We start from the raw sequence: 12239 nt of genomic DNA, 5'->3' as shown, positions 1-12239 counted from the left end.
TCCTGTATTTTGTTATAGACATAACTCATATTTGACTGTCATATTTTCTTTATTGCATTCACCTCTCTGTTCTCACAGAGCCTAACGTTGTCAGGAACCTCAATGTCACTAATATCACAACATCCTCTATATTTCTGACGTGGACTATACCAGAGGGAAACAGCTCCTCCTATAGAGTACAGTGGACCGGTGGAAATGTAACTGACAATGAGAGTGTGACTCTAACACAGCAAAACATTACTAACCTGACTGCTGGTGTCCAGTACAACATAGTTGTCACTGCAGTGGCAGGTGATGGCAGTACTGAAGGACAGAGGATAGCAATTTTTCAATACACAAGTAAGTACGCATTTCATGTGCTGAGGAGATTTCAGTGATTCAAATCGCGCCACGGATGTGCTGGAACTGGGATGTTTCTGAACGACTAGTGAAATAACATTGGATTTGTGCATTAATGCTCTGCTTTTCTTACACAAGGATGGCTATTTCATTAACTTTTTGTTTTCTTATTTTGATTTATTTGTGATTTTCTCTCCTCCCCTCTCCTCTCCTATCCTCCTCTTTACTTTAGGACCTGGTAAAATTGGGGAACTTACTGTGTCCACAAACACTTCCTCCATCTCTCTGAACTGGACCTCACCTCCTGGTGCGGTGTTCACGTACAAGGTGAAGTGGCATAATGATGTAGCGTGGATGAGCAGATACACAAACAGTACCTTTGCCGTACTATCAGACCTGATCCCTGGCACCAACTACATAATCTCAATCGTTGCCATCGCCGGAGACAATCACACAGAAGGAGAATGTAGCACATTCTCCTCAGTCACAAGTAAGCCACACTTTCTGTATTGAACATTTCCTAATTAAAAACAGAAAATTGGGATAAAAGACATTTTAGAGTTTTCCCATTTAGATTAACAACATTTTGTTTTGTATGTATTCCCCTCACCTTGTGTTTTTCTTGCATTCACAGAGCCTGAAGTGGTGAGGAACCTCACTGTCACTAATATCACAACATCCTCTATATTTCTGACGTGGGCTAAACCAGAGGGAAACAGCTCCTCCTATAGAGTACAATGGACCGGTGGAAATGTAACTGACAATGACAGTGTGCCTCTAACACAGAAAAACATTATTAACCTGACTGCTGGTGTCCAGTATAAAATTACTGTTACTGCAGTGGCAGGTGATGGCAGTACTGTTGGACAGAGTACATCTGTTTCTCAATACACAAGTAAGTACGCATTTACAGTAAATGTGGTTTATACTGTGAGGATGTCTGTTGAGGATACCTGGTGGAGAAGTCTCTGCGATGGTTTCAACTTGTACCTTAGAGCAGTTCTGTTTGTGCAGAGACATTTTTGATGGCACATCTCTTTAGTGTTGCAGATTTCAGGAGCATTTGTTTTGGCTTGACAGACAGGGTTGGATATGCTATTTTTAGCCATGTTAGTGGCATGAAATATCTCCACAACTACTTAGTGGGTTGCGATGACATTTTGTTGAGACAGTCATAGTCTCCAGAGGATGAAGCCGACTGATGTTGGTGATCACCTGACCTTTCCTCAAGCATCACAATGAGTTTGCCATGTCATTTTGAGTGAAATATCTCAAAAACATTTGGATAAGTTACCTTAAAATTTGGTAGACATATGCTGTCATGCTGACAGTAGCATCTAGCTCAAAGTACAGCGAGCTAGATGCAGAGGCGCAGCAATGGCCTTAATTTTGTTTAAACAAATTATTATTATATAAATATTACATTATACCTGTCAAAGGAATTACACTGGTCAGCTTTCTTTGGGAAGCCCAAAACAATTTGGTACAAAGAAGACTTCCCATGATGGGCATGCTGTGGTATTTTGCTACTAGCCACTGAGGCATGTTACACTCGGTGTGCTGTGTTTGAACACTTTATGTTAAATCTAATAAGCTCAAGACTCAAATATCATTAAGGATGTTTTTTAGTGATCTAAAACAGGATGTGGGTTTGTAGGACCTAAAGTAAAGTGTGACATTACAGGTTCAGGTTACTTTAACCTGTAATTGCATTGGGTTTGTGCGAAACCGTGTTGATAAAAGGCAGCTAAAAAACGTATTAACCAACAATTATGATGCATGTGGAGCTGCAACAATTAGTTGGTTAATTAATTCATTATTTAATTAATTACTTGATCGAAAGACTCTTGATTGTCAAATATTATAATTATTTTATTATATTTATATAATATCATAATTGATTGATTGTATTGATTCATTTTTAGTAGTTTGAGTTAATATATTGTCAATGTTATTTGTGGTGGCACTATTTTAGAATATATACAACATTTTAGAACACTAGATTGTTTAGGAATACATATATTGGAAATATGGCATATGGATTACTTTATATATATATATATATATATATATATATATATATATATATATATATATATATCACATTGCAATATTTGATGTTTTTCATTGATGAAATAGGCGTTTACAGCAACAAGAGTATATGTACTTTATTTCTATTATGCCATTTCAAAATATGACACATCATAAATGGATATTATGTATTTAATTTATTATGACAAAGAACCAAACCACCTTTTACTTCTTTATTATACAGGGCCTGAAAAGCCTGTGAACATCACGATTACAGCAAAAGGAACCTATTACCTGAACATCAGCTGGACTTTGCCTGCAGGGACAGTCGATGACTATGTTGTGAACATTTCAAATGAGAGACATACTTTGTATAGCAATATAACAGCAGTCACTACAGCCCTCTTTACTGATTTATATCCTGGGAGAATCTTTTTTATCACAGTGACCGCTGTTGCTGGAAACTTTAGTGAGATGTCTGACCAGTTTGCATTTGCCACTGGTAAGTTTAACAACCTATGCTGTTATTGACTAATGATGTTAATGATTTTGTTTTCAGATCTTTTGCAGCTCGATAAAAGAGTCATTTTTCTAATAATGTTTTGCAATTGAATTTAGTTTTATGGGTTAAAACCATTAAAACCAATCAACATGAATAATGACAGAAACACAAGTTATAAGTGTGTGTGCACCTGTTATTCATACCTCTTAGATCCCACACCACCTGGCTCCATCATCTTCAGTCAGAGGACAAACTCTTCGCTCTCTCTGAAGTGGGCGACTCCTGCTTTAATGGAGTATGCTCCAAACATCAGTTACTATATCACCTACCAGCCTGCAAATGGAACAGTACATAATATAAGCTCCTTGGTCAATAGCACAGCGCTGAACTGGCTTTTGTCTGGAACTTCCTACAATATAACTGTACAAACAGTTGGACCCATGAATTTATGGAGCACAGTTGTCTATAATTCTACTTACACTTGTAAGTACAACAGGAAAATACAAAGGAAGTAGAAGTGATTCAGTTCATGTTGTAGTTTATGCAATTGTTTGTTTAACAACCCATTGTTTTATCCGACCAGCGCTTAAGAATATTACTGTTTATTAAATAACATATATTATAAATATATAATAAGTGATGTTGACGATCTACTTATTTAATTAATTTTTAATTAACATTTGACTTGTTTGTCATTTTTCTAGTACCCAACCCTGTGTTGAACCTTGTAGCCAGCCCTAGTTCCACCACCTCAGTAAAAGTGACCTGGTCATACCCGCAGGGAGCCCAGATGTATTACAAATACTTGGTTCAAACCTACAGTACTGCAGGACCAGTGTTTAACACACCAGTCAGCATTAACAACACTAATGTACCCAACCTGGAGCCGGGAACTGGATACAATATCAGTGTTACGACGATAGCAGCAACAGGAAGTGAATCCACGGTGGAAAACACATTCAGTTACACAAGTAAGGCCTTACATTTAAACATGCATTAATGGATTCTGTACTATAGAAACATCCCATATACTTAAAAAGATTGAGGATACCACAAAAATGGAAAATGCCCTTTTTCTATTGTACCCTTTGGTCTCACATAACTCTCTGCTGTATTTGCTGCAGTGCCCAAAGCAGTGACCAACCTCACAGTGGCGAATGTCAACACCATGGCGATCCAGCTGACGTGGCTCAGACAAAGTGATCATAAGCCTTCCTACACCTACCTGGTGATGGCGCTCCAGAACGCCACGGTGGTTCAGAATGATACAACTGAGACTGAGACTTATACCTTCTTCAATCTGACCCCTGGAACATTTTACTCTTTTGAAGTGTTTACAGTTGTAGAAGGCGTTATGTCCGCAGTGGAAAACACATCAAGTTACACAAGTATGTGTTCAAAGCTTTGGAAATATGGCTGGCTAAAAAGTTGAATTTACTTAATTAAAAATGCAATCAGCACTATCTAAAGGAATACAGAAATGTGTTGTGTTCAAGTGTTTTGAATGACCAGAAAACTCTATATCCTTACTAAGGGTGTATGGTATTATTATTATTTTCTATGGTTCCTTTAATGTGAGCTTCATGTGTAAAATCGCTGGAGTGAACTTTGAAAATAAAGTTACTGCACAGGTAGTGAAAGTGGAAAAATTACAGGTTTAGAAAATGTATTTTAAGATTTTTCTATACCAAGTGGTCAGAATACAGTTACATTTTGATTGCATATAGAATACATAACTGTGTTAGAATTATTCTGTTAGGTCTGTATTCTCAATTCTTCAAGTTAATTTAACATGTTCAAGGCAGAGCTAAAACTAAGGATTTTCTAAATGTTTATTACATAATGTTGAATCTTTTATTTTACAGAGCCTGCTGCCGTTACTAACATCATAGCCATAGGAAGCACAACAACCATGTTAGTGAGCTGGACACCAGCATTTGGGCAGGTGGACTCCTACACTGTCTACCTGTTCAGAGGCTCGGTGCAGTTGGTGAAAAACAGCATGAATCCGAGCAACACTACTGTTACGCTTCAGGGCCTGACACCAGGAGTCGTTTACTGTACAGTAGTGGTCACAAAAAGTGGACCTTTTGAGAATAACAACTCTGTTTGCAACGCAACTTGTGAGTTACATCGACATTATGATTTATAAACCTTATGTTGTACCATATTTTGCCAAATATTTATTTTAGAAATGGTTGTAGTGTCTGAATCTAGCACTAACAAAACAGTATTCCTTCTTCTGTTCAGTTCCCAACCCTCCTGGACCCATCATGGTGACGTCTCAGACTGTGGAGTCCATCAACTTCACCTGGCCCTTTCCAAATGGCATGGATTCCCATCAGTACAACTTCAGCGTGTCCAGCATTAATGGCTCCTTAATTAGTGGAAACAACTGGTTCCTGCTGGACAACCTCCAGTCTGGAAGCCTCTACAGAATCTCTGTTGTTACTGAAGGCGTGTTGAACTATCGGAGCACTGCAGTGACAACAGAAAACTATACCAGTGAGTGTGATTAACACACATTCGATCACACCAGGGCTATTACTTATTATTTCTATTTTTCAAAAGTTTGTCTAAGTGTGGGTTTCTAGTTTAGTCATTCATCTAATTACAAATTTGATCTTTGAATTTTGATATTTGTTAAGTGGTATACTTTTTTTCTGATTTTGGCTGTCATTTTCATTATTGTGATATAGTAACAGTGGCAGGTTCCTAAAGATATATTTTTGCACATAACAATAGTATTTAACAAAAAATGATAAAGCTTTGTAAGAAAACAACTGTGTATGTATATAGTTTCTCAATTATAATTAAGTAACAATGCAAAATAAAAGCTAAACAAAGTTAACACAATACTTGAATTTAATTTTACTTTTAACTACTTAAATCTTAGTTTTTTTTATGTAGTAACCTTTGTACACTTTGTAACACTCTGATAGATATCAAGGCCATTCTGAAGTGCCAATTGACATATTGAGCACCTAATTACGACAGCATGACTTCCAAACTTCTCGTGCCCGTGTGGCGAACCACATACGTTATTTATACTATTTTGCCCAAATCTGACACATAAAAACACATATCTGTTCTTCATATCCACTGTATCTCGTCTGTCTCATTTCCTCAGGACCATATCCTGTAACCAATCTGACAACGACAAACATCACCACAAATGCAGTGACCTTGGTGTGGGATCAGCCAGAGAGCAAACCTAACTACTTATATTTAGTGCAGACCACCAACAGCTACATTTTTCCATCTGTGGTAGACTCAAAAAAAATAACGATCTCTGGACTTCTCTCTGGGAGCAACTACAGCTTCACCGTCACCACACAGACACCAGATGGCACTAAGGCAGATCCTGTGCCAGTGTCTTACTTTACACGTATGTATATACTGTATATCATATCCAATATACTGTCCCTACACCTGGGAAGTAGCCAAATTAACCCCAAACCAAATAAGCAAAACAATTTAAGTGAATAACAATTAAACATAACAAGTTTAGGTTATCATTTTATTATTCCTTTAAGTTTTAGCTATCTCTGTAGCCTTTGTACTGAGGCGAGTGCTGCATATTTAATAGAGTGAGAGAATATAAAAGAAGATTATGTGCTTTATGTTGATTCATAAAAAAAAACACTTTCTGCTCTGTTTGTAGGTCCATATGGAATTGGACAGTTGGAAGCTGAAACCTTAAACACAACTGCTGTAAGTCTGAATTGGACGAAACCGCTGGAGTACAAGCCTGAATACACCTATTGGGTTAGGACTATAGGCTGTGGGTCCCAAAACCAAACCGTCCTAGGAGAAGTCGCAGTGATCTCAGAGCTTCCCCCTGGGACCAACTGCACCTTCTGTGTTTTTGTCAGAGCAGCAAATGGCATCAAAGGGGAAGCAAACTGCACCTCCCAGTACACTAGTAAGACCTGTCATTTCTGTTTTTTGGGGTTTTTTTTTTTATTGTCATGGTGTTTGATCAGCTTTAATCCTTCCTCCTCCGCACATTAACAGAGCCTGAGGCAGTGCAACCCCGTATCTCCAGCCAGGGCTCCAGTAGTTCAATCCTGGTGTCGTGGACCACACCTCCTGGGAAAGTGGAGCGTTATATGGTTTCCCTAAACAGCAGTTCCTTTTCCCTGAACTCCACCAGTACCTCCTTTCTGTTTGGCAACTTGTCTGCTGGAAGGCTTTACACTGCCATGGTAACCACATATAGTGGACCCTTCAGTGCATCATCTGGATTCATTACTAATGCAACCTGTAAGTACGATACATTTGTTAGATTTTCAGTTGTTTCATATTTAGTAATTCGCACAATTGCATAAACTTTACAGCAGTTTTGGATCGCCTATCTTCCATTCCATGGGCATCCAGTGGTTTTTATTAAGTTAACTTGACCTTGAAAATGTGTGACATTAGGAATCCACAACAGTGAAACATTGTTTGACTTCAATTTTTAATAATCAGTTTAACATCACGTGGCACTGCAGTTGTGAGCAAAGCTGATGCTCAAACCTTCATGGTGCTTTCAAGGAGCTGATGCACAATGACTTAACGGCCCCTTCTCTGGCATCACACAGGTCACACAAGACAATAACGCAAAAAAAAAACATCATCTTTCTAATCAGCTGTTATTGATTGGCAAAATAAATCCAATGAACCAGTCAGTGTATTGTAATGATGTGACTGTGTGGTCATTTCACAAATAAATTATGTTGCTCCTCAGCAACCTTAAATATCACATGTCAGAGCTTCCTTTATTGCATAAACAGGGAGATTTCACAACAGCCTTATTATAACAAAGCCCAAAAAAATTAAAGGCAATGAAATGTTTACTTTAATGGTTTACCTGTTGTAAATTGATTATACATTTCTGCAATGTGATATATATATACAGTAGTCATGTAGGGCAGCTAAAAAGTTATGGCGTGCTTCGAAAAATGGCTGCGATTCTGGAAAATATTTGTGTTATATACTTAATAGAAAACATAAACCACTATCAGTATGGCCCTTTAAGGGTTAATATTTTGGTTACTCTGCTTGTTGAAGTTCACGTCTGCAATTTCTTCCCTCCAGTCCCTAACCCTCCAGGGCCGATTGAGATCCTGTCGCAGACAACCAGCTCCATTGATGTCAGGTGGAAGGAAGCACCGCTGATGGACGGTGCATCCTTCTACTACCAGTTGACTAAACTACCAGCCCAGGGAGGAGAAAACATCACTACCAGTAACACCAGTTATACCAGTTATACTTTTGGTTCCCTGCTTTCTGGAACGCCTTACAACTTCTCTGTTGCAACAGTGGGTGCGATGGGTTTTCAGAGTGAGAGCGTTCAGATCTACATGGTCACTACAAGTAAGGGTTTTATTTGTGTACCCAAGCAATGTGCAGACGCACACACTTTTATGTTTCACCTTAACTATCTAGTAAAATGTATATCGCTCAAATTTCTTTCAAACAATCAGGACCGTTCTGTGTGAAGATTCTTACGACTTCTACAAAAGAGGAGAGCATCACAGTCATGTGGAACGAACCCGACGAATACAAGGAAAGTTATCGTTACCATCTGACCTGGCGAGGCTCAGATGGGACTATTAGTAATATAACAATTAAAGAAATATATTATACCGTCAATAATCTAGTTCCTGGCAGCAGCTATGACTTTAATGTGACCACAGTGACCTCCGATGGAACCGAAAGTGCTCCAAGACGGATTTCCATCTGCACAAGTATGGCCATACCACCTTGATTAATTTCAATACACTTATTGCAATCATATTTTCAAATCATTTTGTCTTTCAACTGAGCACATATAAAAAAAAAACTGTGGAACAATGCTACATTCAGTGTGTTCATTTCTGTTTGATGCTGCAGATGCAAGCCCGGTGACAAACCTTACATGTTTAGGGCCAAACACAACAAATGCAGAAATCCTCCTGTCCTGGACCAAACCCAATGGCCAAAATTTGGGCTTCCAGGTCACTGGAAACAACATCGTGAACAACGTAATAAAAACCTGCTGCAACTATACTGTGTCCAACCTTCGTCACTATACTGGATACAATCTGACAGTGGTGACTCAGAGCTGTGGATTACCTAGCACTCCTAGGTCTCTTCTCTGCATAACAGGCATCACAAGTAGGACATTATGCTCCGTGAACATTATAAATACAAAACTGTTGCATGTAAATACTAATAATATGTATTTGAGTAAAAACGTCTCAAAATCTAATTCACTTTTATTTCTTTTTAAAGATCCACTCATTCCAGTGAACTATAAGTCACTGGTGGTGGTGACCTCCACGGCATACAACAAGTTCACCCTTCAGATTGACCCCAACCTGCTGGATAGCACCAGTGGGCCAATCACACAAGTTGGGGTGCTGGTGACAAACAACTTTTCTGGTGGGTTTCTTGTTCTCTTTTTAATGTCAGGAAGCGTAATATTGTGTTGGGCTATTGTTATCCATTAGTGCCGAAGTGACCATTTGCTGGACATCAGTTTATTTATGCCTACTTTAAGTATTTCTCTCTGTGTTCTTCATTTGTTTCATATGATAAATAAATCAGACTCATGACAACAACTTCCTAGTCAAAAGCCAATTACTGTAATTTCTGTCCTTCCAGGTAACTCTTCTGATTCGTTAGCGTACGTGGGGGCAACTTATGATCAGTGGAAGGCACGGAAAACTCTAGGATACATGGCAACAGTCAGCAATAGGATACAGGCAATCCAAACGCGCAGCGTAGAGAGCTATCTGATCATAGAAGTTGGAGATGAATCCACATGGAACGGCTACACTAACGGTGCTCTGGACGCTACTGGACATTACCAGTAAGAGCACAAACAATATTGTGTTGCATGAATAAGTGTCCAGAAACAGATAATATAAAGAAGTAACTTCTCTATTATACATTTTGAAGATATTCAGTAACAGAGATGAACAGATTAATAAGTTAGAAGTCTCAGATATGTGTATGTCTCTTAATTGATTTGTTCAATCCTGCAGATTTGCTATTGTGTTGTTCACCAAACTGACTCTCGACCAAAACAACCTTGTGAATGTTCAACTGTCACTGCTGTCACCAACAAAATTCTACAATACTATTACACTCCCACAGAACCCAGGTACATTATAATATTCACAACATAGGTTTTTGCTATGAAATGCTCCCATAAGTAAAAAAAAAACATTGCTCACTGGCCTCTTTCCTTGTCTTTCTGTCGTAATCTCTGTCAACATTTTAGCCGTAGTCACTGGCATTGCTGTTGGAGCAACATTGGGAATTTTTTGCATTCTCTTCATCATCCTCATCGTCTTCATTATCCACTGGAAAAGGTTTTTCATCGTGATATTAATAAAAATAAATAAATAAAAAAGTGTCTATAAGACTAAACTCTAAACTCGCTATTCATGTACTTTAGGATATCCACAAAAGAATCGCCCGACATCCAGATACATTCAATGAGGTGAGGTTTTTATTGAATTGAGTTATTTTACATTTATTATACGTTTAAAGTAAATGGACAACAATTGTTTATTTAACTGTTGGTCAACATTGCTTTTCCCTCTTCATTTTTCCAGAGCCAAAGTGTAAGTATAAATCCTTTAAATCAGGAAGTATGATCAGATCTACCAAATGTTACACATTATGAAATAAAGAGAGAGGGTTTTTCTGAACAAAATGTCTGAGTCTTGTCTGACCTCTGGTGTTCATTTGAGCAGAAGTGTGGCTGTGAGGGTGGAGGACTACGAAGCTTACTACAAGAAGCAGAAAGCAGACTCCAACTGTGGCTTTGCTGAAGAATTTGAAGTAAAACATGAGCTTAATATTCCAATTAATTTAAAAAAAATATATATTTAAATTAGCCTATCCATAGCCGGCAATTATTGCTAAGAAATATAGTTAGTTGTCATTGGAACCAATATCTAAACAATGTCCAATATATTATGTAGTTTAATCTATATTAAATCATGTCATTTATTCATTCGGACGATATGAGTTGTTGAGATTGTGCATCCTTACTAATATAAATTTGCTGTTCTTTTTGGTATTGCACATGCACCAGATTTTGGGCATAAAGTGTGCCATCCAGTCATCAATCACACTTTTTTTTTCTTTCTTTCGAAAGGACCTGAAGCTTGTTGGTACAGCTCAGTCGAAAACGCACGCTCTGATGTTGGAGAACAAGCCCAAGAACCGCTACAACAACGTGCTTCCCTGTTAGTTACCTTAACCAGTCAACCTCTGCTGCTTTCGACAATAACACTCACTCACTCTTTAAACTACATCATCGCCTATCATACTGTATCTACTATAATTATCTCTTTTTTAATTAGACATTAAATCAAAAATGATCACACATTCACACATTCACGCATCAGTACGACCTTTTTACATGTAGCATTTTCGTCATTTCATTTACCCCCTTTTTCTCACCTCCCAGATGACTCCTCTAGGGTGAAACTCTCTATTATCCATGGGAGTCCATATGATGACTACATCAATGCTAACTACATGCCGGTGCGTACTGACCCTCTTTTAAACAGCTCTCTGCCTCAGTCATTGCTTCAGTCTCAGTAAACATCCTGCTGAACAACAATATCTGCTCATTCTTTCTTTTAATGCCATGCCATTCAAACTGTTCCACCTTCATCCACAGTGATGCTGGAAACACTTGAGAATCTCCTAGAAAACTAAACAGAACGTACGTTTGTGTTCTGAGTCTGGGCTGATGTTTTATTTGACAGGGTTACGACTCCAGGAAGGAGTATATCGCAGCTCAGGGTCCTTTGCCCAGCACAGTCAACGAGTTCTGGAGGATGATCTGGGAGAAGAACGTACAGACTCTGGTCATGCTGACACGCTGTAATGAACAGGGACGAGTGAGTACGAACACAAACGCAATGCCTAGCAGCAACGTGCATGTTTACATGCATGGACACACGTGTCTTCGCTAGTGTTAGCTAGCACACTGTTGTGCCTGATATCTCAATCCTACATGTAATCAGTAACATAGTCCATGAATGCATTCTCCATGTTAAAACAATTGTGCGCTATCATCTTTATGTAAACATGTTGCAGTACATTATGATTGCTTAATTAAAGGTGCAGTAGGTAAGCCTTATAAAAAAACGTTCTCTCATATTTGCTGAAACTGACCCTATGTTCCAGTAGAACTATATGAAGCAGGTCATTAAAAAAAAATCCGGCTCCTCTGGCCTATAGTGCGATTTGCAAAAATCCACAGCTCCCTGTTCAGATGCACCAATCTGGGCCAGGGGGTGTGTCTAACTGCGTGTCAATCACTAATTCTCCCTTGTGGGGGGAGGGGCTTACGAGACCGTTTTGGGCTTTA

The 12239-nt window shown here is 38.5% G+C and overlaps 1 protein-coding gene across 10 annotated transcripts in view; it reads left to right on the top strand.

Annotated features, from left to right (window-relative positions):
- Positions 1-12239, top strand: part of ptprjb.1 (protein tyrosine phosphatase receptor type Jb, tandem duplicate 1) — a 38609-nt gene that overhangs the window by 23013 nt on the left and 3357 nt on the right. For 7 of the 10 annotated variants that reach the window (XM_039809280.1, XM_039809277.1, XM_039809275.1 and 4 more), the window contains 25 exons: positions 79-339; positions 572-829; positions 974-1234; positions 2615-2872; positions 3083-3355; positions 3577-3843; positions 3997-4260; positions 4738-4995; positions 5123-5377; positions 6003-6260; positions 6537-6797; positions 6890-7138; positions 7955-8233; positions 8344-8607; positions 8753-9016; positions 9134-9283; positions 9506-9713; positions 9889-10007; positions 10128-10218; positions 10305-10349; positions 10465-10473; positions 10606-10693; positions 11013-11103; positions 11328-11404; positions 11632-11766. In XM_039809280.1, coding sequence (XP_039665214.1) covers positions 79-339; positions 572-829; positions 974-1234; positions 2615-2872; positions 3083-3355; positions 3577-3843; positions 3997-4260; positions 4738-4995; positions 5123-5377; positions 6003-6260; positions 6537-6797; positions 6890-7138; positions 7955-8233; positions 8344-8607; positions 8753-9016; positions 9134-9283; positions 9506-9713; positions 9889-10007; positions 10128-10218; positions 10305-10349; positions 10465-10473; positions 10606-10693; positions 11013-11103; positions 11328-11404; positions 11632-11766 — 4943 coding nt within the window. The remainder of the gene's footprint in view (positions 1-78; positions 340-571; positions 830-973; positions 1235-2614; positions 2873-3082; positions 3356-3576; positions 3844-3996; positions 4261-4737; positions 4996-5122; positions 5378-6002; positions 6261-6536; positions 6798-6889; positions 7139-7954; positions 8234-8343; positions 8608-8752; positions 9017-9133; positions 9284-9505; positions 9714-9888; positions 10008-10127; positions 10219-10304; positions 10350-10464; positions 10474-10605; positions 10694-11012; positions 11104-11327; positions 11405-11631; positions 11767-12239) is intronic. The other 3 variants (XM_039809282.1, XM_039809278.1, XM_039809274.1) reach the window with 3 other exon arrangements.

The sequence above is a fragment of the Perca fluviatilis genome, chromosome 8, assembly GCF_010015445.1.
Source record: "Perca fluviatilis chromosome 8, GENO_Pfluv_1.0, whole genome shotgun sequence".
Lineage (NCBI taxonomy): Eukaryota > Metazoa > Chordata > Actinopteri > Perciformes > Percidae > Perca > Perca fluviatilis.
The sequence above is the reverse complement of the archived record's forward strand: the minus strand, read 5'-3'. Positions and strand labels throughout refer to the sequence as shown.